Source organism: Pleurodeles waltl, chromosome 4_2 (assembly GCF_031143425.1).
Source record: "Pleurodeles waltl isolate 20211129_DDA chromosome 4_2, aPleWal1.hap1.20221129, whole genome shotgun sequence".
NCBI classification, from domain to species: domain Eukaryota; kingdom Metazoa; phylum Chordata; class Amphibia; order Caudata; family Salamandridae; genus Pleurodeles; species Pleurodeles waltl.
The window spans coordinates 111,564,316-111,590,921 of record NC_090443.1 but is presented as its reverse complement, the minus strand read 5'-3'; the positions used below and the strand labels follow the sequence as shown (position 1 = coordinate 111,590,921).

At 46.0% G+C, this 26,606-nt stretch overlaps 1 protein-coding gene across 3 annotated transcripts in view; it reads right to left on the bottom strand.

Moving 5' to 3' along the window:
• Positions 1 to 10,884: 10,884 nt before the first annotated feature.
• LOC138292332 (retinol dehydrogenase 7-like) overlaps positions 10,885 to 26,606 on the bottom strand; it is a 242,577-nt gene continuing 226,855 nt past the window's right edge. For all 3 annotated transcript variants that reach the window (XM_069230881.1, XM_069230883.1, XM_069230882.1), the window contains 2 exons: positions 24,795 to 24,958; positions 10,885 to 18,932 (listed from right to left, as the gene is read on the bottom strand). In XM_069230881.1, coding sequence (XP_069086982.1) covers positions 18,739 to 18,932; positions 24,795 to 24,958 — 358 coding nt within the window. In that variant the 3' untranslated portion in view covers positions 10,885 to 18,738. The remainder of the gene's footprint in view (positions 18,933 to 24,794; positions 24,959 to 26,606) is intronic.

The following is a 26,606-nucleotide window of genomic DNA, read 5'->3' as shown; positions in this document are numbered from 1 at the left end:
CAGTCGCAGCAGCCATTGTCTCTTCCAGACCGAGTTCACAGCAGCACTTGCAGTATAGGTCCTCTCCTGTGGATGATCAGGTCTCGAGTGATTAATCAGATAGGAAATGGCGGTCACGCCCGCGGCGGCGCGTACCGCGACCGCCGGCGCACCTCGTCATTGGCTCCTGAAACCCATAGGGTTCAATGTTAACCAATGCGGCTTGGCGCCGCGGTCTTCGACCGCCTACCGCCACGGTGCGCCACGCCAGCGCATTGACCTCACATCCCACTGTCACACTTCTCAGGTCAGGCAGCCGCCATTTCAAGGGCCCACATGGCTTAATTTCTACTGCGTCACACAGGCCTAGGCCTTGCATTGCCACTCATACAAGCCATTCTATGCATAGCGATTCGTGTACTGTGCAAGCTGGGTGAACGTACCTGTGTGTTGCTTGACTCTGTGCTCCATGTTGTCCTTCCTAGGCACCGTCCGCTGGGACTTGCGAGGAGAAGGAGGAATCCTCCCGTGTACCGACCGCTGGTGGACCTGTCGACAATGGAGGAACGTCATATAATACTTCGATACCGACTTGACCGAGCCACTATACATGAACTGTGTGCCCAGCTGGAGCCAGCACTGATGTCCCCCATCCGCCAACCCACAGGAATTCCCCCTCTGGTGCAGGTTCTGTCAGTCCTCCATTTTTTGTCAAGTGGGTCTTTTCAGACAACAGTGGCCATGTCATCAGGGATGTCTCAGCCTATGTTTTGTAAGATTTTGTCCAGAGTGTTGTCTGCCCTGATGAAATACATGCGGAGCTACATTGTTTTCCCTGAGGAGGGTGATTTGGCCACTGTGAAGGGTGACTTCTATGCCCTTGGACATATCCCCAACATCATTGGTGCCATTGATGGGACCCATGTGGCCTTAGTACCCCCAAAAGACGATGAGCAGGTGTACAGAAACAGGAAAAATTACCATTCTATGAATGTGCAGGTGGTCTGTTTGGCTGACCAGTACATCTCCCATGTAAATGCCAAGTTCCCTGGGTCAGTGCATGACGCGTATGTTATGCGAAATAGCAGCATCCCCTATGTGATGGAACAGCTACAGAGACAACGTGTGTGGCTAATAGGTGACTGGTTACCCCAACCTGCCGTGGCTACTGACCCCAGTGAGGAATCCCAGGACAAGGGCAGAGGAACGGTACAATGAGGCCCATGGGCGAACTAGGAGGGTTATAGAAAGAACCTTCGGCCTCCTGAAGGCCAGGTTTAGGTGTCTGCATATGACAGGGGGATCCCTAATGTACTCACCAAAGAAGGTGTGCCAGATCATCGTGGCCTGCTGTATGCTTCACAATCTTGCATTGCGACGCCAGGTGCCTTTCCTGCAGGAGGATGGTCCAGATGGTGGTGTTGTAGCAGCTGTGGAGCCTGTAGAGAGTGAAGAGGAGGAAGACGACGGGGACGACACGGACAACAGGGACACAGTCATACAACAGTATTTTCAGTAGCACACAGGTAAGAATCCCCCACGGCATTTTACATTTGCTTCAGGCCTCCTGCATCTCTACTTTCTGTGTTCCCCCCAGTTCCTTTCAACTGAATTGTGACTTTCCCTTCCCTTTTCAGAGCTGTGTGACCCACTGCGTGACTTCTGCTTTGTTTGCCCATGGAGTAACGCACATTGACATTGGTATGTTGTCATCACAATGTAACTGAACATTTTTGAACCGTTATGTGTAATACATTTGTTAAGAATACAAGCAGACTCCTGAGTGTTTTAAGTGCAATTAGTGATTTATTTTTAGTGCTACATATAGGTCCATGATAGTAAAACGGTGATGGGTGGGGGTGGAGTAATGTCCATGGCAGAGTCCAGTTCTCAGTCGCACAGGTGCATTGTCCATATGTAGGTGGAAGGATGAGCAGGGGCAGTTCAAGGTTGGACAGGGTGACAATGTGGGACAGTGGAATGACATCAGGGGGTATCTTATGCTGGCGGTGGTCTTGGCATCCTACTCTGTCTTCCTTTGTGATCTCAGGTTCCTCTTGCGGGGTGGTTGATCTTCAGCAGGAGGTGGGGTTCTGGTGGCCTGTCGTTGTGTGGAGGCCTCCTGTCCACTAGCGCCGGCGGAGGTGGTAGGCTGTTCGTGGTCCAGGCTGGTGACAGGGACCCTTTGGGGTGCCACATGGTCCCGCAATGTGGTGACTATTAGGTTGAGGGCCAGGACGATGTTCCTGAGCTCCTCTCTGTACCCCATGTACCATTCCTCCTGCTGTGCCTGGATCTCCTGGAACCTGGCCAGTACCGTCGCCATCGTCTCCTGGGAGCGGTGGTATGCTCCCATGATGGTGGTGAGGGCCTCTTGGAGAGTGGGTTCCCTGGGCCTGTCCTCCCCCCCTGTCGCACTGCAACCCTCCCAGTTGCCCTGTTTCCCCGGGCCTCTGTCCCCTGGACGGTGTGCCCACTACCACTGCCCCCAGGTCCCTGTTGTTGTTGGGGTGTTGGGTCAGCCTGGGTGCCCTGTAGTGGCGGACACACCGCTGATTGACCTGTCCTGGAGACAGAGGCATGGGCCCGCTGGGTGGGAGCTGTGCTGATATTCCCAGAGGGGGTTAGGTCTGCTGTGGCCTGTGTCTGTGTGTGGGGAACCGACTGTCCAGAGGTCCCCGATGGTCCGGGCTGGTCATCAGGTTCTAGGTCGACAGAGCTGCTGTCCTCACTGGGGGCCTGTTCTGGGGGTGGGATGGACATATCTGGACCCTCCTGGCCGGTGTGTTGGCGTTCGGGCCCTGCAGGGGTAAAAGAGTATGGTTATTGCTTCTGTGTGTTCCATGGCGTGCGATTTGTGGGTGCCCTTGTCCCCCAGTGCTGGCATTCCCTTGTGGGAGGAGTTGTGAGGGTGGTTTGTGGGGGGGGGATGGGTATGTGCAGTGGTCATGCATAGGTGATGGGTGTCCATGGTTTGTGTTGGCATTCAGGGTTTGGTTTTGGGTTGGGTGGGTTGTGCTGGTGAGACATTGGCTGGGAGGAAGTGTGCTGGGGGGTTGGGGGTGAGGGTGGGGGTGTGGGTTGGCATGCTGGTGGTTGAGATTCGACTTACCAGAGTCCATTCCTCCGCCTACTCCAGCGAGGCCCACAGGATGCAGGATGTTCAAGACCTCTTGCTCCCATGCAGTGAATTCAGGAGGAGTGGGTGGTGGTCCACTGCCAGTCTTCTGCACAGCGATGTTGTGTCTTGAGACCATCGACCGTACCTTCCCCCGTAGGTCGTTCCATCGCTTTCGGATGTCCTCCCGGTTTCTGGGATGCTGTCCCACAGCGTTGACCCTGTCGACGATCCTTTGCCATAGCTCCGCCTTCCTGGCTATTGTGGTGTGTTGCACCTGTGTGCCGAAGAGCTGGGGCTCTACCCTTATTATTTCCTCCACCATGACCCTGAGTTCTTGGTCCGAAAACCTGGGGTGTCTTTGGGGTGCCATGGGGTGGTGTGGATGAGGTGTGGGGTGGTGTTTGTGGTGATGTGAGTGGTGGTGTGTGATGATGTGTGCGTAGATGTGGTGTGGTTGATGATGTTGTGTTCCTGTGTGTGTTGGGGTTTTCGATAGCTGTGCTCTCTCTCTCTCTATCGCCTTCTCTCCGATTTTCTAGTAGTGGGGGTTTGTGGGTGATGTGGGTGTGTGTTTTATAGTTGCTTGGATGTGTGGGAGTGTTATTTGTATGTGTATCAGGTGTGTGTATTTCAAATTGTCCAATGTGGCTGTGTTTTGGAGCTGGGTGTGTATTTTGACCGCGGCGGTGTGTACCGCCAATGGAATACCGCGGTTGTAAGACCGCCGCGTGGATTCGTGGGACGTAATGGCATGGGCGTGTTTGTGTTGGCGTGGCGGTGGAGGTTTGGTCATCTCCAGTTTTTCGCTGACCGCTGATGAGGCGGCCTTCGGTGGATGTCGGGTTTTCGGCGGTTTGGCAGTTGGAGGTCAGAATGACTGTGGCGGTTTACCGCGGCCGCATGATGGCGGTCTTCTGACCGGCGGTATGGGCCTTTTACCGCCGAGGTCAGAATGACCCCCTAAGTCTCCAGATGGGACATCTGGTGGCGTTGAAGACACCGATGTGTTGAAGGATCGGGGTGTGGTCAGATATCCCGTGCGATAGAATCTGAACATGGAACATAGAAAGGATATCAGGTGCTGGCATAAAGATCATGTTCATTCGGGCGCACGTAATGTGTGTATATAGCCGCTGACTAGGGTGCCAGATTCTCCAAGTTTCACAGAGACCTAGAAAAGTGTCCCATTTGTGAAGTAAGATAGCATGACTGCGGCGGGTGCCTGAAGGTGGACCAGTAGTGTCCAAGTTCAGGTCCAGGACAGCGTTAAAGTCACCCCCAATGATTGTGAGGCCTGGTAAAAGTTTTGATACTACATTGAGAAGAGCATTTAGAAAGGACTCAAATGCAGTAGGGAAAGCGTATACACAAAGGCTATTAAAGGAATGGCCCTGGGCCTTGCCAGCTAGAGCAATATAGTGGCCCTGAGGATATGGGTGGATTGTTATTACAATGTGTTAAAGGTTTTAGACTGTCTTTTGTTACATCATCTTATATTCTACCGTAGTTGGCGAAGGTTTTGGTGTTGGTTAACTTCTCTGACAAATGCTGGGGCTATAAGATTTGCACTGTAGGAATCCTTTCCAGAATCTCTGACGAGGAGTTTATATTGTTTTTTTTCAACATTAATGTATACATATGGTATTGTCCGTAGTGTACAATTGTTTTAGCTTTTTAAAAAGGCTGCATATTAAGAAACAACAATTTGGTCATCTTGAAACAGATCAACAACATACTATGCATAATACCATTCTAAGGTGTCGGCCAAGCACGGTGTTTACTGAGCTGCCATTTGGGAAGACTTTTGTGCATAGGGTATCATTGTTTTAATTTCAGAGTGGCTGACATTGCTTCTAATTGTGGCAGCCATTTTGGAACTTTAAAACGATGATACGCTATGTACTATGCTGTTCCAGGGTACCACCCACAGCTATGTTCAATTTGTTTACTTATTTTTTATTGCAAGCATATGCCTGACATTTGGTGGCATTTTTCTTTTTTCTACTTTTATTCTTTTACCTTGCATTTGCTTTATTTGGTTGATTGAATGGATGAATGCATTGATAGAGTCCAGGTGTGATACATTAGTGAGTGCTTAAACTCATCAGTAACTAAACAGACACTTTCAGTTATAAACCAGACCTGTTGAAGTTGAAAATTGTAGTTTTAACTTTTAATTCCTAAACTATGAAACTCATTTGATGGCTTGCTGTCATGTGACCACTATGATCATTCCCTTCCAGTTGCTCCTTTTTGTTTCTGCTTATACTGGTTCTTTGATTCTCTTGATTCGATTCCAGGACATTCTACTCATAGAGACAGGCAGTATTCCCGTATTCCCCTTGACCTGTGGCCTGTCTGTTGGACCGTGGTAGGTTTTGATACCGCCCGGCTCCAATGTCATAAAAAGTAATCTCTTGCCAGGCTGTTCCTTGCTGGCTTGCTTGTCAGTCTGGTTCCTCTCTTCAAGCTTGTCAGTCTGGTTCTCTTGCCAGGCTGTTCCTTGCTGGCTTGCTTGTCAGTCTGGTTCCTGTCTTCAGTTCTCTTTCCCTCGGTTTTCGTCTGGCCAGCAAGTTTTGACACCATACTCTCCTGATGCTCTCGATTCGTGTGGTAAGGCACCAGACTGGTTGTTTGTAGTGATGATTGCTGACTTGTAAAAGAATATTGGCTGAACAAAAAAAGATGTGTTGATCCATCGTAAGGCTGAAAAAAGCTAATTGGTTTAAGAGACAAGTTCTGGTTAATTAAACAGAATACTATTTATTTAAATGAATGTTTATTGAGGTAAAAGACCATGAATTGATGAAAGACAAGAATGAGAGATTGTTTGGTAGAAAAAGGAGCAATGGAAAGACCCAAGAAGAAAAAGTGTTGAAATGTACATTGAAATTGTCGACAAAGAATGTTTTGTTCATTGAGTGTTAAACTAACCAAATGGTTTTCCTCAAATGAAAATGACGAGAAAATATTAAAATACTGCATATCTCTGTAAGGGGAACTGTAGGAAATGCACCTGAGCAATATATTTTCTCTGCCTTCTTTAGATTTTTGGATTTTGGTTAACTGGTATTTTGACCTCTGGACAGTTGGGGAGTACTAACATCTCCCATCTACATGTACCATTTTCAAACACTGAATAACATTTATTTTTACAATTATAGTGGCATACTTGGCTTCCTGGGAAGTCAACAGGCGTGCTCATAGATGGCACAAGCCGCTTATAACTCAAATATTAAATGTAAGCCTGCAGAGAAACGTTTCTACACTTACATTTGGAAATATAATATCAACTTACACAAAGGTCACGTTTCTTGTTGCTTCTAAAATTTCAGATTTTATGATGCCATGGTAAAAATGTGTAAATCATCTCTATATAATGTACATTAACAAAGATATACCCAGAAAAGTAAAATGTATGTCCTACTTGCAACCTATAAGCTAACATGGTTGTAAAGCCATAATTATTAAAATTATTACCACAGTTGTAGTTTTAAGTGATGCTGTTGACTACATTTTGTTTTCACTAACTTCTACGATTGAATACCTATAAACCATTTTCATCATGTATGTAATTAAAGAAAGTTAAATCAATCAATCATTCAGTTGACTCTTTGGATTTCTATTGCTTATATGATTAAAATGAGTTTTGGAAAGTTGGACAGCCTGGAAATGAACCATTATATACCGGTGGTTAATCCATTTTTCAGACCTTGGCCTCTGAACAGTAAAGTGCATGTCCTACTTGCAGCCTATCATCTATTAAGGTCGTAGAGTCATAAGTATTATTATACTACTAGTTTTAAAGTGAGACTTTAGATTCAAGTATATTTTCACTTCTGAGAGAAAATACCTAGACGCATCATTTTGTCAGCATATAAGTAATTACGAACAGTCAAGAGATCAGTAGACACATTGGATTTCCATTGCTTATACTACTAAAATGACTTTTGTAAAGTTGTCACATAGACATCCTGAAAGTTAACCAGTCTAAGCCGGTGGTTTTAGATGTTTTCTTGGGCATGGTTGTAGCTCAGGAGGAATAATTGTTTTGTTTTTTTGCACATTATCCCTGGAAATGAGTGACCAACTGGCCAGTTTCAAACCCTGTTCTGAAAAAACCATCCTGTTAGTGCAGTCAAATCCTAGTCACATCTGCTATCCTTAAATACTATGGCACATTTCCTCTGAAAGGAAGGGGTGCTGCTATCAAAGAAGAGTCCTTATCTCTCAGAAGGGAAGGTTGATCCCATGGGGGCTTTGGTAGGAGTTGGGAGAGATAGAGGGAGACGTCTAACGCACGCCAGCATTCTCATTTAGAACATCGTAGTGAGAGCTCTGTGGGATTGTTTATGCAGTAATGCACCTTAGTAGGATGTAGGTACTGGTGCGGTTAAGGTTACGAGGAAAATATGAAGAAACTACAGCTGGATTTGCTGAGGGACATATCCCAATCATAGGTGGTTCAATATTGAAGAACTGTTGCAACCTGCCTTGAGAGGGGGCAACTGAACAGGACACAGACTGACAATGGTTATTTATTTAATTATCGATTTATTCATTCATTCATTAAATTGTATGTAGCGCAGACATTTCCCAAAGATGCTAGAGCGCTTTACAAGAAATATATGTCATTACATAAGGTCCAGAATTACAAAGCAGTAGTTTACAATAGGCTCTGAAGTTACAAAATAGCGACATAATAGCAACCAAATAGTAACCAAAATTCCAAAATTCCAAAATAGCTGCAAAAAATCAAGCCTGCCTGGTAAAGGACTGTGGGGAGGCGTCTCAAGCCTCACAGTGCATCTCTGGATTAGGAAGTCCGTTGCAGGTTAAAGATGCTAGGCTCCTCCTGATTCACCAGGACATAGGTGGCCCATGCCCTTACCAGGAAAAGTCTGCTTGCTGTGGGATTTATCTCCTGAGGTGGAAAGAGTCTGGAAGATCCAGAAGACAGACAGCGAAAGAACGCCAGCAAATCAGTGTCAACTGGACTTTTGTCTTTGGACCTGACTGGTGGTGGAGAGAAGCTTCTTTAACCCGCGCCCTCTCCATGCACACATTTTATTTTACAAAATTTATTGAAAATATCACATTGATATTATCAGTGATGTTGCCAAAGATGTCATCAGAGCTGTAATTTGTGGGGTAATTGGCAGTGCATGCGAGGGCTTGAGTTATAGTTACTTTAGGGCACAAGTTATAGTTACTTCAGATAACTCTAACTATAACAGGTGAATTTCTATGGTTTTCTACGTTTAAAACATGAGCCTAACTATAACATCCCTGTAACCTTTGTTTTTTTCCAGTGAACTTTTATGTTTTTTTTTATTCTATTATCTAATTATAGCGTCCCTGTAACCTTTGTTTTTGTGCATTTCTATGTTTTGTTAACGTATATTAATTTTTATTACTATACACCAATCCAACCCTCGCCACGCACAACTTTCGGGGGTGCGCAGCGGGGGTTGGCTGCAGGGTCAGGCCTGTGGCCTGGCCCTACTGCTAACCCCACATAACCACCCAACCCCGCACCATGCTCAGCTGAACAGTCTGTCTCTCTTCGTGTGAGAATAGGTGTGAGAGGGTGTCTCTGAGTGTGAGAGCATCTGTCTGGGTTTGAAAGTGGATGCGTGTGAGTCTGAGCGGTTCTGTGAGTGGGTGCAGGAGGGTCTGAGTGGGTCTGTGAGTGGGTGTGTGAATTCTGAGTGGGTCTGTGAGTGTGTGCATGAGGGTCTGAGTGGGTCTGTGAGTGTGTGCATCAGTGTCTGAGTGGGTCTGTGAGTGGGGGCATGAGGGTCTGAGTGGGTCTGTGAGGCGGTGCGTCAGTGTCTGAGTGGGTCTGTGAGTGGGTGCATGAGGGTCTGAGTGGGACTGGAAATGGATGCGTCAGTGTCTGAGCGGGTATGTGAGGGTTTGAGTGGGCCTGTGAGTGGGTGCGTCAGTGTCTGAGTAGGTCAGTGAGTTGGTGCATTAGTCTCTGAGTGGGTCTGTGAGTGGGTGCGTCAGTGTCTGATTGGGTCTGTGAGTGTGTGAGTGAGGGTCTGAGTGGGTCTGTGAGTGGGTGCGTCAGTGTCTGAGTGGGTCTGTGAGGCGGTGCGTCAGTGTCTGAGTGGGTCTGTGAGTGGGTGCATGAGGGTCTGAGTGGGACTGGAAATGGATGCGTCAGTGTCTGAGCGGGTATGTGAGGGTTTGAGTGGGCCTGTGAGTGGGTGCGTCAGTGTCTGAGTAGGTCAGTGAGTTGGTGCATTAGTCTCTGAGTGGGTCTGTGAGTGGGTGCGTCAGTGTCTGATTGGGTCTGTGAGTGAGTGTGTCAGTGTCTAAGTGGTCTGTGAGTGGGTGTGTGATGGTCTGAGGGAGTTTGTGAGTGGGTGCATGAGTGAGTGGGTGTGGGAGCCTATGAGTGGGTCTGAATGGGTGCTTGAGTACCTGAGTGGGCGTGTGTGGGAGCATGAGTGAGTGCATGTATGAGTGAATGAATTAGTGTATGAATGAGTCTGTGAATTTTTTCTTTAAAATTGTGTTTATTCATGATTAATCTTGATTAATCTCGATTAAAATTGTGAATATTGCACATGGTAAACAAAAATCATTTTAAACCCATAATTTGATCCTCAAACACCCCTATATGAACCCTTATGTTACTTTTCATTTTGTTTTTCTTCCACGGGGACCCTCTCCTGTAACATAAAATGGTGGCCGCAACTTTCTGTTCTGGTTGTGGCCATCCAATTTCAGCAGTTCTATTTGCTTGCGCTTTCGCGAAAATTCACAATATATTTGAGAGCCCAGAAATACAAATTTGGATTTTCTTAAATTTCTCATAAATTGCTGAACGGATTTACACCAAATAAGCGAACGCGTAATCTGCATATCAAAAGCTAGCTTTCTGCCAAATTTGGTGTAATTCTGTCCAGTTGTTTGGGCTGTAGCCGTGCCTAAAGATCTTATTGGAATTAACATAGGAAACACAACTTTTTTAACTCGCCTCTTTTTCTCGGCCACCGCTTGACAGATCACTCCAAAATTTTCAGTGCACAGCAAGAGTCATTGGGCACTTTTTTGTGAAAATTTCATGAAGATTCGTCAAACGGTACCAAAGAGATAGGCAAGTGAAAAAATTATTTTTCCACGGAAACATGGTCCTAACTATAACGACCTAGTGGCAAGCGTCACTAGGTAATGTAATATATATATTGTATATATATATACCAAATATACATTTGTTCAATTGATCTTGATACATCAACAGATTCTCAAAAGTATTTTTTCTATAACGAATTGCTTGTCAAAGAGAATTCGTGGAGAGCATACATCATCTTTACTAAGGGATTTCAGTGCGTCAAGAAATGAGAGTGTGTGCAATACCATTGTTTTTCTTAGTCCAGCGCGTTCCTCTTTATTTGGTGTTCAGCCATTGAACAGCTGCTGAGTGCCATCTACCGGCAGAAGGAGGGTTAGTATTTTTGCAGTTTATGGTAATTTTTCAGAGAGCTAATGAGCTTCCCAGTGCCCTTGTCTTGTTTAGGATGCGAGAAAAGGCCGAGTATACACACTTCAGGCACGTTATGCACTTCACAGTCCATGGTTTGCATAAGAGTAGCAACAATTCTATCCCAATGCTATTACAGAGAGGTACAAGACCACATCATATGAGGAATATCAGCCTTGGTTGAAATACATCGAAGACAAATAAGGGAGGCAACAAGATAAATTGTATTAATTCTGGCAGGTGTAAAATAAGCTCATTTTTATATATTAAACTGAATTAATTTAAAGTGTGCATTCTGTGATATTTTATTGGGGTATGCAAAAATCTTTTTTCCATTCTGAATGGTGCAAAGGCCTATTGAGATTCTCATTCTGTGAGAAGTGTACTACATGATAAATCCAGGTGTTATTTGAAAGCTATGTAAAGACATTTGATTAGCCGTTTACCATCACCCACAGTGTGCACTGTCTAAAAGATATAGGCCCATATTTATACTTTTTTTGCGGCACATTTGCGTCACTTTTTGCCGCAAAAGCGGCACAAACTTACAAAATACAATTATATTTTGTAAGGTTGCGCCGCTTTTGCGTCAAACAATGCCACTGTGATGTCGCAGGTCAGTGACGTAACCGGTCACCGGACACCACCAATGACAGAGGGGTGCGGTCAGGGGTATTTCCCTCGGGCAAGTTCACACACAGTTAATGGCCCCACCTGTGTTTAGGTGTACTGTGGGTTGCCCCGAGGTCAGGGACACAAGTATAAATAAAAAGGGCGTGGTCGGGAGGCTCAGAAAGGCGCGAACGGAGGAGCGGAGGGCACGGAGGTGCCGCAGTCAAACCTGCATGAGCTCGACCCGACCACATGTGAAAACCAGCCTTTGTGTTGGTGTGTTTATTTACCCCAGCAGCACCCAAGTAATACCGGTGTGGTATACACCACAGACGCAAGTGCGGCGCAAAAAAAGTATAAATATGGGCCATAATGTGTGGGCGGTGCAATTGTCCATATAGTTCATGTCTAATTCTTAGATAAGGAATTGTCCACTTGGAAACCCATAGTCTTGTGATCATTTCACAAATCCTTGCAAAAATCCCTCAAACAACAGTACTTCAACAGTGTCTTTGCCTTTTGCAGACCAAGGGTGAAATTAGGTGGTTTCTGTAGTGTACCACTTCCCGAGCAGCGCACGGGTGATCATAATAACATTAGGATGCGTGGGTTTTCATAGTTCTGTTCTTTGTTTTATTAAAGTTGGGGAGGAATGTAGTGTACCACCTGCTGAGAGGTGCAAGGGTGGTCCTACTGATGTATTCACCTGCGGCAGTCAATTTGTTTAACCAGCATGCGAGCGTGGCTAAGAGTCAGTTGGGTGCCCGTACTGAACAGTAATTGGAGTCTGTGGTATTCTTCATGCATGCATAACACGTGTTGGCCTAGATCCCTACAGGCCGACACCACACTGATGATGAAGCCGGGATTCGCCCCTAGCATCACCCTCCCGGATGCCTCCACACCTCTGTTCCCTGCTCCGCAGGCCACCCAGCTAGCAGACCCAGGGATCACCAAGTGGGCAAACCGCAAATATCCTGGTCATGAGCTCGTCCCGCTGCCTGAGGTAAGTGCCATTCTACGCACTCGCAAGGGCGGCATCAGAGAGAGAGCATTAGTGGTATCCTCAAATGCTGTCATACAACACGGACCCCCAGCACCTGCAGCAGCTTCATGATAGCCACTAGCAGAGCATGCAGTAGGCAGACTAGTTAACAGAACAGTTAACTGCTCAAGAACCCTCCAAGAAGCATAGTGAGGTGCTGAGGGACACAAAAGGAATCATGGACACACCCTAGTGACCAAGCTACTGTTGTAATCACAGAGGACACAATAGAGATTCACAGGGAGTCACACTCCAAGTATCCACCCACAAGCACATAAAAGGAGCCATAACCGCTACAGAGAGCAAACGATACCCTATGTCAGGTGGCTGTACTGCACCCTGTGATCACAGTATTCGTGCTGCAAGGCTGACGTCATCACCACTGCGACAAAGTCCTCATTGACCTACCACCAACCTTTGCGCAGATGTGACATCATGGCCACGGTTCCAACTATAGAACCCTTCCCAGTTGAGGACACCGACCACCTCGCAGGTACCGAAGAGGAAAGATTCAGTAGAGTGCCTCCAATTGTTCAGCAGTGAAGCATTAGCAGATCCCTTAAACAAACTGCAATTCTTATTACAGCCACTAGATGTCAGTATGAGCACACACCTACATGAGAGAGCTCGAATTGTATGCATTCGGCAACAAAAGGTCAGTAATAACAATCATTTGCAATGCAACTGGTCTCGCATTACGTTGAGTTAGAGCTATTAGCGTTGTAAACTCCTAACCAGAATTTTCTTGCCACATTAAACGAAAAAAAAGAAAAACGAGCACAATCGCATCGTGCTGAGAAATAAAGAGAAAAAGTAGTCCAGAAACCATACGGAAAACATGGTGCCTCGTATGTTTCCAGTAGTTTACCGGTGCTCTAGAGGAGGGCTAAACACTAGAAAAGGCATGATGTAAGCATACCTTTCACGAATGAAAACAAGCAGATTTTAAAAGGCAAGCCCACGCGCCAATGAAAGTGACTGACGTAACATGGGCCTGGTTAAAATCCACTTAAAGAGAGATTAGAAGAGGGATGGATTGCTTTGCGCTCACCCCTAAAGACTGTGTCTACAAAAAGAAAGATTCAGGGCTTTCTAAGAATGTGATGTATGGCCATGCAATGAATTTACATGTTTTAAGAAAGCATTGCAAGGAACATAGCAAATGTCAAACGTGCAACTTTGACAAAGCAGTTTAAGGCTGACTTGTTTATCATTTCCTTCTTGTATATTTCGTATCTGCATTACTTTGCAACCTATGCAAACTTATTTGTATTTTTGATCATAGTTCACACACTTTCTCAGTTGCATTTTTTCAACCTCCATTGATACTTTGTCCAAAATGTATTAATTTGATCTTAACTGTGTATGTTTTATAACATACAGTCAGTTATGTATTGTATCAGTGGTGGGATAGTTTATTAAATTCAGTGCTCACCCTTGAAATCTATGGTGATCTGTAAGTCACAAATTCGAGTCCATTTGTGGCCGTCTTAGATTTTCATTCTTCCAAAGTCAGTAAATTGAGTACTTTAAAGTCCTCGTCACTTAAAGAAACATCTGGTCTCCTGTGGCATAGTGAGAACCCGGTAGGCATTGTAACATTCATAAATTTACAGAGGACGTTTGTGGAAAAATGTGCTGCCTCATTTAGTATTGTAAGAAGGAGCTGCAGCCAACGGCCACTTGGCCAAGGGAGCCGCTGGTCGAAAAAGTTTGGTAATCACTGCCCTAGTGGAAGTGACCCCAAAGACACATGCAACATTGGTCGCCGCCCTGAATGCGCACTTCAAAACAATGGCAAACAGGGACTATGAACGCTTCATTTTCAGGCATGTCCAACAGGAACCAGAGGAGACACTCTACACATTCCACGGCCGACTCAAGTAACTCATGAGCATGTGTGGTTTCCAAGACAAACAGGAGAAAATCAGATGCCAAATTATTCAAGGATTCTCATCGGCCAAACTCCTAGAAACCATATTTCAAGAGTCCGGGAAGTCACTCTGCGACATCCTGACCATTGGAAGGTCAAAAGAACTGTCTAAAACAAGAGCCTCCCACATGGAAGAAGCCATACACAGAGTAATAAAGACTGAACCAGTCAATGCCATCCAAACGTGCCGCATCACGGAGGCCTCAAACCGACCCATGGAAACAAGATGACATACGGAAATGACGACATTGTGTGGATCTTGTGAAGGACAACCCCACAGGCCAAATGAGTGGCCCACCAGGAAATGCACCACCTGTGACAAGTACAATCATTTTGTCAAAGTCTGCCAGTCAGTGAAGTGGAAACTCCTGAATAAGGCTGTCAATGCGGTCACAGAAGACCCCAGCCAACCAGAAGCTATGGATGTCGATGTTGCAGAGTATGTTGTCTACACCGCCTTTGCCGTGGAACCTGCCTGATCCACCTGGCACCCGCTTCCCGAGTGCCAAGTAAGTGTGGGACATCATCAAGTCATCGTAACCATTGACATGGGCCCCTCCTCAGACCTTATGTCCGCAGACACCTTTCATGCCCTAGCCAAGGCCCTGCAACTCAACAAAGCTAGAGTGAAAGTATTTACATACGGCCAATCACAATCACTGCCAATGCTGGGGTGCTTTAAGTCATCAGTGTCCCATAAAAGTGCGATTGTAGACACCACAGTCTAATTGGCAGTCAAGGGCCATGCATGCTGGTCAGCGGCACACACTGTGGAAGCCCTAGACCTGATCTACTTTGCATTTGGCATGCAAGTGGAAGAACTGTTGAACATCCTGGCCAGGTTTGATGAAGTCTTCCAGGGCATCTTTAAGAAAAAACAGAGAAAGACTGCTCATCGATCGGACGGTTCAACCCGTGACTCTGCGGCTTAGGCGCATAGCCTTCCATCTCCGGCCGACGGTGGAAGCAGAACTAGAAAAGCTCCAATCCGCCATCATGGAGAAAGTGAACGGTTGCCGATCATGGTGTTGAAGAAGCAAAAAGAGCCAGGTGAGGTCCACATCTGTGTGGACATGAGACTGCTAAATGTAGCGATCAAACGGGAGCGCCATCTCATCCCCACGATTGATGACACCCTATGAGAACTCACTATAGCCAAGTGACTCTCAAAAGTCGGCATTCGGTTCAGCTTCTACCAGCTGCCACCTCACCCCAATTCAAGATACATCACAACTTTTTCAACTCATGTGGGCCTCAGGAGATACTGTCACCTCAACTTCGGGATATCCAGTGATATCCAGTGACACTCAAGTGTTCCAGAACACCATCTAGGAGATGCTTTTTGGCCTATCAGGTGTCATTAGTGTCAGCAATGAAATACTGATCTTCGCCAATTTCATCAGAGAAAACCATGAATGCCTACAGTGAGTACTTCAGAGGATCCAAGACTCAGGTTTGACCCTCCACCAGGAAAAGAGCGATTTCATAAAGCAGACCATCAGTTTCTTCGGTTATACCTTCTCGGCCGATGGGGTAGCACCTGACCCAGAGAAGGTATGACACGTGCAGGAAGCTCCTCTCCCCATGAGCGTCTCTGAAGGGTCAAACCTCCGGTCATGCATGTATGGGACGAGTGATGAAAGACACCATCCTTTACTACCCCAAGTGGACGACAGACCCCATCAATAACTATCAAGTTCTTTACCGACGGGAAGACACAATCAAGCCAGTGTCAATAGGCAAGCCCAGTCCTCAACCATCCACCCTGGCGATCTGGTGTTTGTAAGGGACTGATATCTAGGAAGCAAGTTTAGGCTGCCATTCGAGACTCACCTTTAGGTTGTAGTCAGGAGAAGAGGTACTGTGGTACACTGCTCATTGGCAACAGAAGGAAATCACCTGCAACATCTTGTTTTTTAAAAAAGCCAGAGGTACTGCCAGAGAAAAGGTCCAAGTCCTCACTTGCTCCTCAGACTCACCCTCAACGGATAACTGGATGGCCCACTCTCTCCCTGTACACACCCTAGATGTAGACTCTGGCAGCCTAGACACAGCAAGACAGAGTTCACCCACCACGGAAAGCCCACCAGAAGACAACCCTATGCAGACATCTGCCAACCCGATTACCTCAGGCCGAAGTGAACATCCCAGGTACCTCCTGAGGGGCAATCCTGAACCCTCTATTTTGTTGAAGAATCTCCTGGTCCAAAACTTGTGCTAAGTGGTGAACTTTTCCTGAAAGTCTGACCAAGACCCAGTTGACATTCTGGTAAAATGTATCTAATCCGTGTGGAAACTGTATGATCATAATCACACTAGGATGCCTGGGTTTTCACAGTTCTGTTCCATTTGTTTTTGTTTTGTTAAATTTGGGGAGTAATGTAGTGTACCACGTCCTGAGTAGCACAGGGGTGGTCCTGTTGATGTCCCTGCCTGCAGCAGTCTGTCGGTATAAACCAGCGCGGTACGCACCTGAGGGAATAGAACTGTGTGAGCCCTGCGGAGAGCGCAGCTGTGCGCCCACACTGAACAGTAATTGGAGTCTGGGGTGGTCCATGAGTCCGTGGTGTTCTTCATGTGTGCATTCCACATGTTGGCCTAGATCCCAATAGGCCGAGCTTACAGGGTCACCCAATTTTTATGCACAGGTAGTCCTGTATGATCCAAGGAGCATAAGGAAGGTTATGTTTTGTAAGTGCTAAGGCGCGTTTCAGTCACATCAAGGCATTGTTTACTAATACTGGCATCTTACCCACAGTTTTGTTTCTTAAAGTGTAAGTCTTTGCAGCGTACCAGCTGTTGAATTCTCACTTTGCAAGTCTGTCGTGGTTCTTGGATTCTCACCTTAATATGGACTTTGTTTTGATGTATTTATACCAACATTGGCAATTCACTGTATGATCCATTGCCATTTTATACCAAACATACAGTAAATATTTGTATTTATGCATGGTGCAATCACTTGAGGACTCAGCATAGATTGTGATGAATCAAAATTGTTTCTTCTATGTTGGCAACAGATTGTTATAGTCTTTTTGCATTGATAAACTGCTTATTATGAAATGTTATTCATTGCATTTTGTTGTTATAATTAATATATTGGTGACTATTACCACAAGGGACTTTTGTTCTTTATTGTGTTTTATGGCGTTGATTTTAGGCAGTCAAAAGGGAGCCTCTGTTGTATCAACACATCAATGGAAAAGCTGGCACTATCATGCCCTCTCCTCTTTTCCAGGAGATTATCAAGAGGTGAAGCTTAATGGGCTATGTCAGCTGACACACTGAAAGGCTGAAGCTAATTTTTAGGGTCGAGCGCACAAGCGCTTCGTCCCTGTTGTAATCTCTCTTTGGGCTTTTAACCACGCCCATGTCACGCCTCTCACTTTCATTGGTCCGTGGGCTTGCCTTTTAAAATACGATAATTTCATTAGTGAAAGGCATGCATACATCATGCCTTTTCCGGTGTTTAGCTCTCCTCGAGCGCACCGGCCAACTACTGAAAACATGCGGGGCTCCATGTTTTCAGCATGGTTTCCGGACTACTTTATCTTTTTATTTTCCATGCAGAGCAATCACACTGGGTCTTACATAGCACGATCCCGCTCGTTTTTTTTCTTTCAATTTGTGTGGCAAGAAAAGTCCGGTTAGAGGTTTACAGCGCTAATAGCTTGAACTCGAGCAAATGCCAGATCCGTTGCATTGCAAATGCTTGTTTGAAATGTGCCTCACTAACGATTTTCTTGAAATGGCTTCTCAAAGTGAATAAAATACTACCATTTACTGTCACCAGTGGGAAAGCAGGATGGACTTGTATCAAACCTACAAAGAAAATATGCGCCTGCCTTTTGGTGCAGTGCAAAGTCACGTTTTCCAGTTTGCTCTTTAGAATATTTTTGACCTTCTGAAAAGTCAGAAAGTCGGCAGGTAAACATTTCATTGAGGCAAACAGCCAACCTTTCCTGGGCTGTGTGCCATCACTGACGATTATAAAGTAATTTTCGGTTCACTATCTGTTGTGGAAGTAGCATTCAGATGCCACAGTAGTCCATCCTCCAAAGGAGAGAGGTGCCCAAGAAGTTGCAAAGTGAGCTCGCTCAGAGAGAGGACAGCCTCCTCTAACTCGAAATGTAACCAAAACTGCAAACACAACTAGAAATGTCAACAAAAGAGTCGAAAGTGTTCACCCACAGAGAGGGAAAATCATCCACACAGGAGATGTGACTCCAGGAAAAAGGAGGTTGACCCAGAATATATCACCCTATGAAAGGGGGGCTTCTACTAATAGAAGACTTATCACTAGAGCCTGCTTTAGTGAACTCTTCATTTGTGATATGTCATCGGTGAAATCAGTGAAAAATTTAATGTGGGAGTTAGGACTTAGGAGTTAGACCACTGGCCTAGAATGTGACTTTGAAGGGTGCTTAAAACAGTGAATGTAAATCATGCACTCTAGTCAGCCCCACAAAGGGACGAGAAACACCAATAAAGCTGAGAAAGATGCCAGTCGCCTTTCCAAAATTATCACAGACTTACTGGTTTGAAAAGCCTTCTTAAAGCTTAGCAATTACATAATCTGTCACCATGGTTGGAAAGTAAGATAATGGGATGTAGAGAAGTTTGGCATCCCAGCCGGCAGCGTAGCGTGCTCGAGGGTGTACAGCCGTCAGTCCGTGCGCCATGGAATCTGTGACCGGTGACAGGTCGGCCTTCAATGCACTTAACATGCTGTCAAATCGGCGGTGATCTGCATGGATGTAACAAGAAATATATGTTCAAGCGGATATTACAAACATACTCTTTACAATTCACGTTTTCACATCGTAATGCATTTTGATGGCATTTGTGGATGCAGAGGGAATGTATTTAGCTTGTAGGAATAAATAGATTCTAATACTTTGCCCTGCATTTGGAGTCCAATCTCTCTTACAGCTTGTGGGAGGGCGCAAGCGCTTACATGGGAAGGGAAACGTCTAGAAAACCCAGCAAAACAGTTTCTTCAGTCTCTAACAGGAAAGAATGGTTCTTTATCATTCTAGTATTTCACACCCATACTTTGTAGTAATCAACACCGTTACCCACCAGCAAAGTAGACAAGCTTCCTTCAGTCGGGTGCTGCCGAAGCCATGTTGAGATCCATGGCACAGAGAGACCATCTAGTAAGTTTAGTCACTAAATATTTATTTTTCCAGAGGCTGCCCCTCAAGAAGCTATATTCCAAAATCAGCAAAGTGTACGTGTTATCATAAGCAGGAGTGTAATGCAGCCCCCTGCAGCCCCTGTGGTGTAGGGGGGCCCCAACCATCAGGGGGTCCCCAATACCTTTCTTTCAATGCCAGTTTATATCTGTTGGCCCCTTGTTACCTTCTGCAGAAGAGGAGCCCCATTATCTTAAATTACACCACTGATCAAAACCCATAATCCTGGCAATTCCCTGGTTAGCTTTAGTGCCTCTACCTCCCTACTGGAGACCCCTGATCAAACTGTGCTCTTTGGTCATTGGTAAGACAGGACTCTGTTCCATTGTTACAGGTGCAGGTCCACCCTATGTTAGGCCACATAGGAAGCAATGGACCTGATTTTCAAATCTCGCTATTCTATTGTACAAGAGCTTCAAACACAGAGGCAGATTTATACTTTTTGACGCAAACCTGCATTAGCGCAGGTTTGCGTAATAAAGTATAGCACCGGCTAGCGCCATTCCATGACGCCGGCCGGCACTATATTTATGGAATGGCGCTAGCTGACGCTAAGGCCCTGTTAGCGTCCTTGGAAAGGAGGCCGGGGAGGTGTAGGGGGAACCGGGGCTTGTGCGCCAAATTATGGCGCTACACTGTTTAGAGGCAAATAAATTGCCTCTAAGCAGTGTAGCCACATTTTCTGAAGCACAACCCTTGTGGACATAGCTCCTGTCTTAGTAAAGACAGGAGCCATGCCCACCATTACAGTGGGCATGCCCAGGGGACGAATGTCCTTGGGCATGGCCATTGGAGCCAGTGCCATGCAGGGGGCCCCAAGTCAGGGCCCCCGAGCGGGGTTGGGGAAAAAAATAAAAATACTCACACAGACTTACCTGGGATGGGTCCCCCATCCTTAGGTGACCTCCTGGTGTGGGTGGGAGTAGGTGGGAGTGTCCCTGGGGCCAAGGAAGGGCATGGAAATATGCCTACAGGTCCCCTTACACCTGCCCAGACCCAGGCATTAAATAATGGCGCTAAGCGAGCTTAGCGCCATTATTTAAGGCCCCACCCCCCCTGATGGATTTTAGCATGGGGGGATAAATATGGCGCAAAGGCAATATCACTGTTTTCTGGACAGGAACGCCTACCTTGCATCTCATTGTCGCAAGATAGGTTTTCCTCTCCAGAAAACGACATAATCTCCATAACTTTGGCGCTAGACTTGTCTAGCGCCAAAGTATGAATATGGAGTTAGGTTTGCGCTGAATTAGCGTAAAAAAAAATGGTGCTAATTCAGCGCAAAACAAGTATAAATATGGGCCACAATCTTTTGCTTCACAATATTCTGTAACTGCCCAATATACAGCTGGGACATCGACAGTCCAAAAATTACATAACAGCACCAAGGAACTGGGAACTCCTGTTCTGAGACTGTCTATTGAGGTCCCTTCATGACCTCTCCAGGAATTCCCACTGCTTAAATACTTCCATCAGATCTCACTTCCCACCTCATGATATATAAGAACATTTTATTGGGACCGTTAAAGAGTCTAGAGATAAGAGTCATAGACAGACCAATGTGTTGAGTCTTGACAAAAGACAAGACGAACACAGGAGGCTGTTCAGGAGATGTTTGTTTATTTCTCTTCCTCATGCTCTGCCTGCCCCGAGGTTCTCCACAGCATTCCCTGATCTTTCCCCAAAAGCTGACATCTTTCCCATTTCATCTAGCAGTAGTTAAAGCCTCATCCCCAGGGTCCTAGTGCCCGGATTCACACCTCCCCCACAGATTATGCACCAAGTCATGCTCAGGCAGCCACCATATGTTAGATCTACTCAATCAGTCTACGTCGGCAAGCTGAGGAGTTTCTGGTGCACTCTTTTCCTCTGATTGGTATATCTGATGGCTGATGTGCCAGTCTGAAGTGAGTTTCCTGACCTTGTGATGTAGGGAGCACAATTCATGATCCTCTGAGCATGATTCCCTGTTTAGTCACCGCTAGTTCTTCTTGTATGTTGTGGAACAAGTGTAGCTCTTCTGTGTCTCCCCCTTTTTCAGTATGACATGGCAGGTTTTCGTGTCAATTAGGCGTTTGCCTACAGTGAGGTCTTCATCTGCGTGGGTGGAAGAGGCAATCTGGGTGATGGACAGGGCAGGAGGGGGCTGGAGTGTAGTATGAAGTGGAGATGCTCCTCAGCCATTGATGGTTTCATTGTGGGCACAGGCAGTGGGTCTCTGGAGAAGTAATCATCTGGTTTGTATTCCTTCCTTGGGCTGTGGATGATGTCATTTAGCCACAGCCCCCATTGTTCAATTTGAGGGAGCATCTTTGCCTAGGGATTGCCAAATATGGTCAGGATTGCCTGATGATCCGTGACAATGGTGAAGTGCTTACCATTGAGAAAAATGTGAAACTGTTCACATGCCCACACAGCTGCAAGACTTTTTCTAACTGTGAGTAGACTTTTTCAAGATTTGAGAGTCTTTTGCATGTGTGCAAGACTATGCATCTCTGGGAGTCTGGGCGTCCACTGTGCTCTGCTAGTATGGCTCTGGGTCCTAGGGGCTGGTGTCGACTGTGACTTCCATGTGTAGTCTGGGGTCATAGTTTGCCATGACTGTCACAGGCTCATTTGCTGTTTTGATGCTTTTGAAGCTTCGTTAACACTCCGGTGACCACTTCAATTCCACGCTTTCCTTTGTCAAATCTTGTAACAACGTGCTTAAAGTGGCATATTCATGTATGTATCTGGCACAGTAGCTAGCCATCCTGAGGAAGAATCATAGCATGGCTACATCTTTCGAGGTTTCAGTCTCTGACAGGGCATTCACCTTGTCCAGTTCCATGCCTTCAGCTGAGAAGATGTGACCAAAGAATTTGAGGCATGTCTTGTGGAGTTCATACTTGCTGGCATTGAGCGTGATTCCAGCTGCGGTGAGCAGCTGACACACCTGGTGGAGGGCCCTTTCATGCTTCTTTCTTGTGATGGCAAAGATTAGAATGTCATCGCTGTAACTGATGGCATTGGAGACTCATCGAATGACCCGCTGGATGACATCTTAAAATATTCCAGTAGCTGACAAGATGCCAAAATGTAATCGTTTATAACAGAAAAGCCCTACATGTGTGAAAACATGGTGCTGTATCTGCAACTTTCTTCTGAATCTAATTGATGATTGCCCTTGTTCAGGTCAAGTATGGAGAATACCTTGGCTCTGTTTAGTTGAGTAATCACGTCAGTTATGTGGGGTCCCAGGTTTTGATTGTGTTCTATGGCTCTATTGGGTTGCTGCATGTCAACACAGATGCATACATCTCTACTTTTGGCACCACAACTATGAGGGAGTCCCATGGGGGGGGCCCCTTTGACTGCTCAATGATACTCAACTTCAGGAGGTTTGCGCCTTCTGGCCCTCTACATTTACTGAGGCTCGCTGTAAACAACGAAAAACAAAGCTTGGTCCCACAGTTTCACCTTCAATGTTACCAAATGGGGTTCAGGCTCATCTGTGGACATCATTAGCAGGTAGCCATCCTCTTCACTCTCACTTAGCCTAGACACGTATGATAATTCGCTGGAGGAGGATCTCAGTGACCTCTGGTTCGGGTAGATTGAACGTGGCATGCATGGTGTCTCTTCTTGTTGTCTTCTGACTTACGGTGGTTGCGCCTTGCATCTTCTTTTTGTTTTGCCGTGCTTTGAGATCTGACTTTTGTCAGAGTGGTTCTCTTGAAGTGGTTCTCTTTTCTGCAGCCTTTGTTTATTTGTCCTAGAGCAGGGCATTTGCCTTTATGGGGAAATGCAAGGGCTCATCAGTAGCATGACTTTGCCTCTTGTCAGAGTGTGGATTTGTGTGTGTCGCATTTGTCGTGTAATTGCTTTTTATGGACAATGCACTCTTGTTGCTCATGGAGCCTGCCTCCATCAAGGCCATCTGCCACTCCACTCCTTCTTCAACTCTGGCAGCTGTGAGCATCTTCTCGAGACTGTGAGTTTTCCTAAGTATCCACCTCTGGAATGAGTCAGATAGGCATCCATCTATAATTTTGAGACACACAGCTCCTTCATCGTTATAGTCACTAAAGTGGCAGTGCTAAATGAGGGTCTCTAATCATTCATCGAAGCTGCTCACGGATTCTCTAAGCTGTTGTTGCGGCTTGTGAAAAAGGTACCTCTCATAGTTGGTATTGAGCATAGGGTCAGACATCTCAGGAAGGGCCTCCTTGACTTTGATATGAGGCAGCATCCGCAATGGGGAGTTTTTTAAGCTTTTTTGATTCCCTCACCCACTAGGTTCTTGAGGTACTTAAGGATCTTGATATCACCGTCTTCCCCAGGGCATCAATGAAGTCATCAAACTGTTTGATCCAGGCATAACATCTGCTCCAATGTGGTGTTTGTTGGTGGTGTTGAATGCAAGAGGTGGTTTCTGGAATGCAGCAGCATCAACTTGGCCCCTCCATCCTTGTTGGTGGGGTGGGCACGATAGGCTGATGGGTGGAGGCAGGAGCGCTCACTTTAGGTGTTGCAGCCAGGGTGGGTGTCAGTGCTGCAACAGTGCTTCAGTGGCCCCTTGAAGTCTTCCCAATGTTGAGGAGCATTTCAGAGGACCCTCAATAGGCCTGTTGGCAGCCCTGGTGCCTGAGGGTGAAAGAGTCTGGATAGGGTTGGAGGCTTCTGGAGAACTGGCAGGCACTGGGGCATAAGGACAGGTTCACAGGGACCTGTAGCCTGGGGCCGACAGGAGCACATGGCCTGCGGTGTTGTTGGCGTGATCTAGATGCCTGGACCCGGGTAAGCACAGTTGTGCGCAGGCCGAGAACCTTTCCCCCACTGGTTGTGGGCGTGATGCGGGTGGCCAGGGTGCAGGTAGTTTGCAGAGCCTCCTCGTCACCAGATGTTGGGTCATGACAAAAGATGAGATGGACGCAGGAGGCTGTTCATGAACAGGCTCTTTATTTCTCTCTCTCACTCTGCTTGCCACGTGGATCTTTCCCAGCATTTCCTGCTCCTCTCCCAATCACTAACGTCTTTTCTATTCTGTCTGGTGGTGGTCAGAGCCTCATGCCCATGGTCCTAGTGCCAGATTTCACACAATGTAAGAGGAAGATTAAGGAACAAAGGCAGTTATCAAAGAAAATAACACACTGAGAAAAGAGGAGTGAATGAAAAGCAGGATGAGAAATATAAGGAAATGACAGGCGTAAGAAGAGAGAGGGTGAAAAGACAGTGTGGAGTTGACAGACAACAGCTATCCCAGAACGTGAAGCTGAGGGAATAGTTTGGCAGTAGAAGATGAAATAAGACATATCAAAAAAACAATATCGAGCACACTGATTGGCACATATGCACCAAAGCCTGGAATGCTATCAGGTTTTTTCAGATGATGGCAGAACATACATTACATATAAGAGCAGAGAACTCACAGTTGTGGAAAGAGGTCTCTCCGTAGCTCTCCTTCACCTCGGATGGGAGCTGGCTCCAAATCCTGTCCAGGCTCTCCTTGAATTTTGCTTTGACTGCCATATTTGTTTTGAAAGCCCCAGGCTCGATGATGGAAACTTTCACTCCAAAAGAAGACAGGTCATGCCTGCAAAAAAGTAAGCAGCATCCAAGTCATCCATCTTTCTCTTTTCAGATCCCATGGCTGATATGTAATAGAACCTTCAGCCCCTGTGGCCATCAAACTTTTCTGTGGAGTCTTAAATTCACACACACTACGACCAAAGTGATCTGAAGCCTCATTTGTGGTACATTTACACATGCCAGTAAGCTGGTTTTCTGGTTTTCATTGACATCACACCATATTTCGTAACTAACTCAAGTTTAACAGTGCCTTATTCTTGCGTGTAAATTTCTTCTAATTCTCAGTCAAATGTCAAACAAGAATAATTAACTGACAAATCCCCTCACAAACGTCTACAGACTGCCACAAGCATCCCAGTCCACGTATTTAAGAAACCATTTTCAGAAGTGCGTGCTTCTTAAGGCCGCTACTTTTCAAAGTATTAATTGCATTCCTCTATTGGTAAAAATAGCTCTCTTGGTACAAACTGAGGGCCAGATTTATACTTTTTGATGCAAAACTGCAGAAACGCAGTGTTGATTCAAAATGCTTAGCGCTGCCTAGTGCCATTTTTTAGCACTGTCTGGGCATCATATTTATACCATGATGCACTAAAAAATAGTTAAAGTCAACTTTTTTGACGTTAACCATTGCGCCTTGTCGTAAGGCAAAATGACTTTAATGTAGCAAAAATGACTCTAACTTGTTTTACAGCACGTAAAGTTGTCACAAAACGGAAATGCACCGTTTTGAACCGCATTAGCATCAACTTCAGACGCTAGTGCAGAAAACAGTGCAAAGGAGAGGCAAAATTGACCCAGAAAACCAGGAGAGACCCCAGGGTGACCCCAATTAACTAGGAACCAGCCAGGAGGACACACAGGTGAGGGAGAAGAAAAAGTTTCATTGCAGAGGAGCATGAAATACTTTAGAGAGAGGTGACGGAGCATCAACATCAACTCTTCATCACCTCAACACTGCCAATAAGTAGGAGAGGGGCAATCTGGTAGCAGATAGTAGACAAGATTAACAGTGTGGCAGAGGTGAGGAGAACCGTAACCAAGTGCACAAAATGCTGGCATGATTGGAAGCAAAGGGCAAAGGAAAAAATGGCAAGGAACAGGAAGGCAGCACTGAAAACTGGAGATGGTACTCCAGCATCACAAGAGGACCTGGAGGAGATGGTTGCAGCGGTCGTCCCAGAGGAACTGGTCACTGGAATCGCAGGACAGGATAGCGCAGACTACCAGGAAACACCACAAATGCAGGGTAAGTTGCATGGGGAAAATAATGCTAAATTGTGAAGTGCAAGAAGGGGGAGGCACACAGGACACACTCAATGCATGTCAAAGGAGCGCAGAGGGACACATTGCACATGAAGCAAGTTGCACCACGCAGACGTAAGCTACACATGTACCTAAGCCTTTGTAGTGCCATGTACCACAACACACTCACAACCTGGACAGATGTCAATCGCCAGGCCTAAATACCTACACGTACATATGCAGCACATAGGATAGAAGGGATGTCTAATAACTGTGCCTCTGGTTGTGTCATCACAACATCCCTTGCATATAGTCAAATAAACCCTACCAACATAACCAAGACATCATAGACTAGGGAGTCAGTCAATACCATTCCTGGGGTTACATCATGGTGGTGTCCCTGGCAG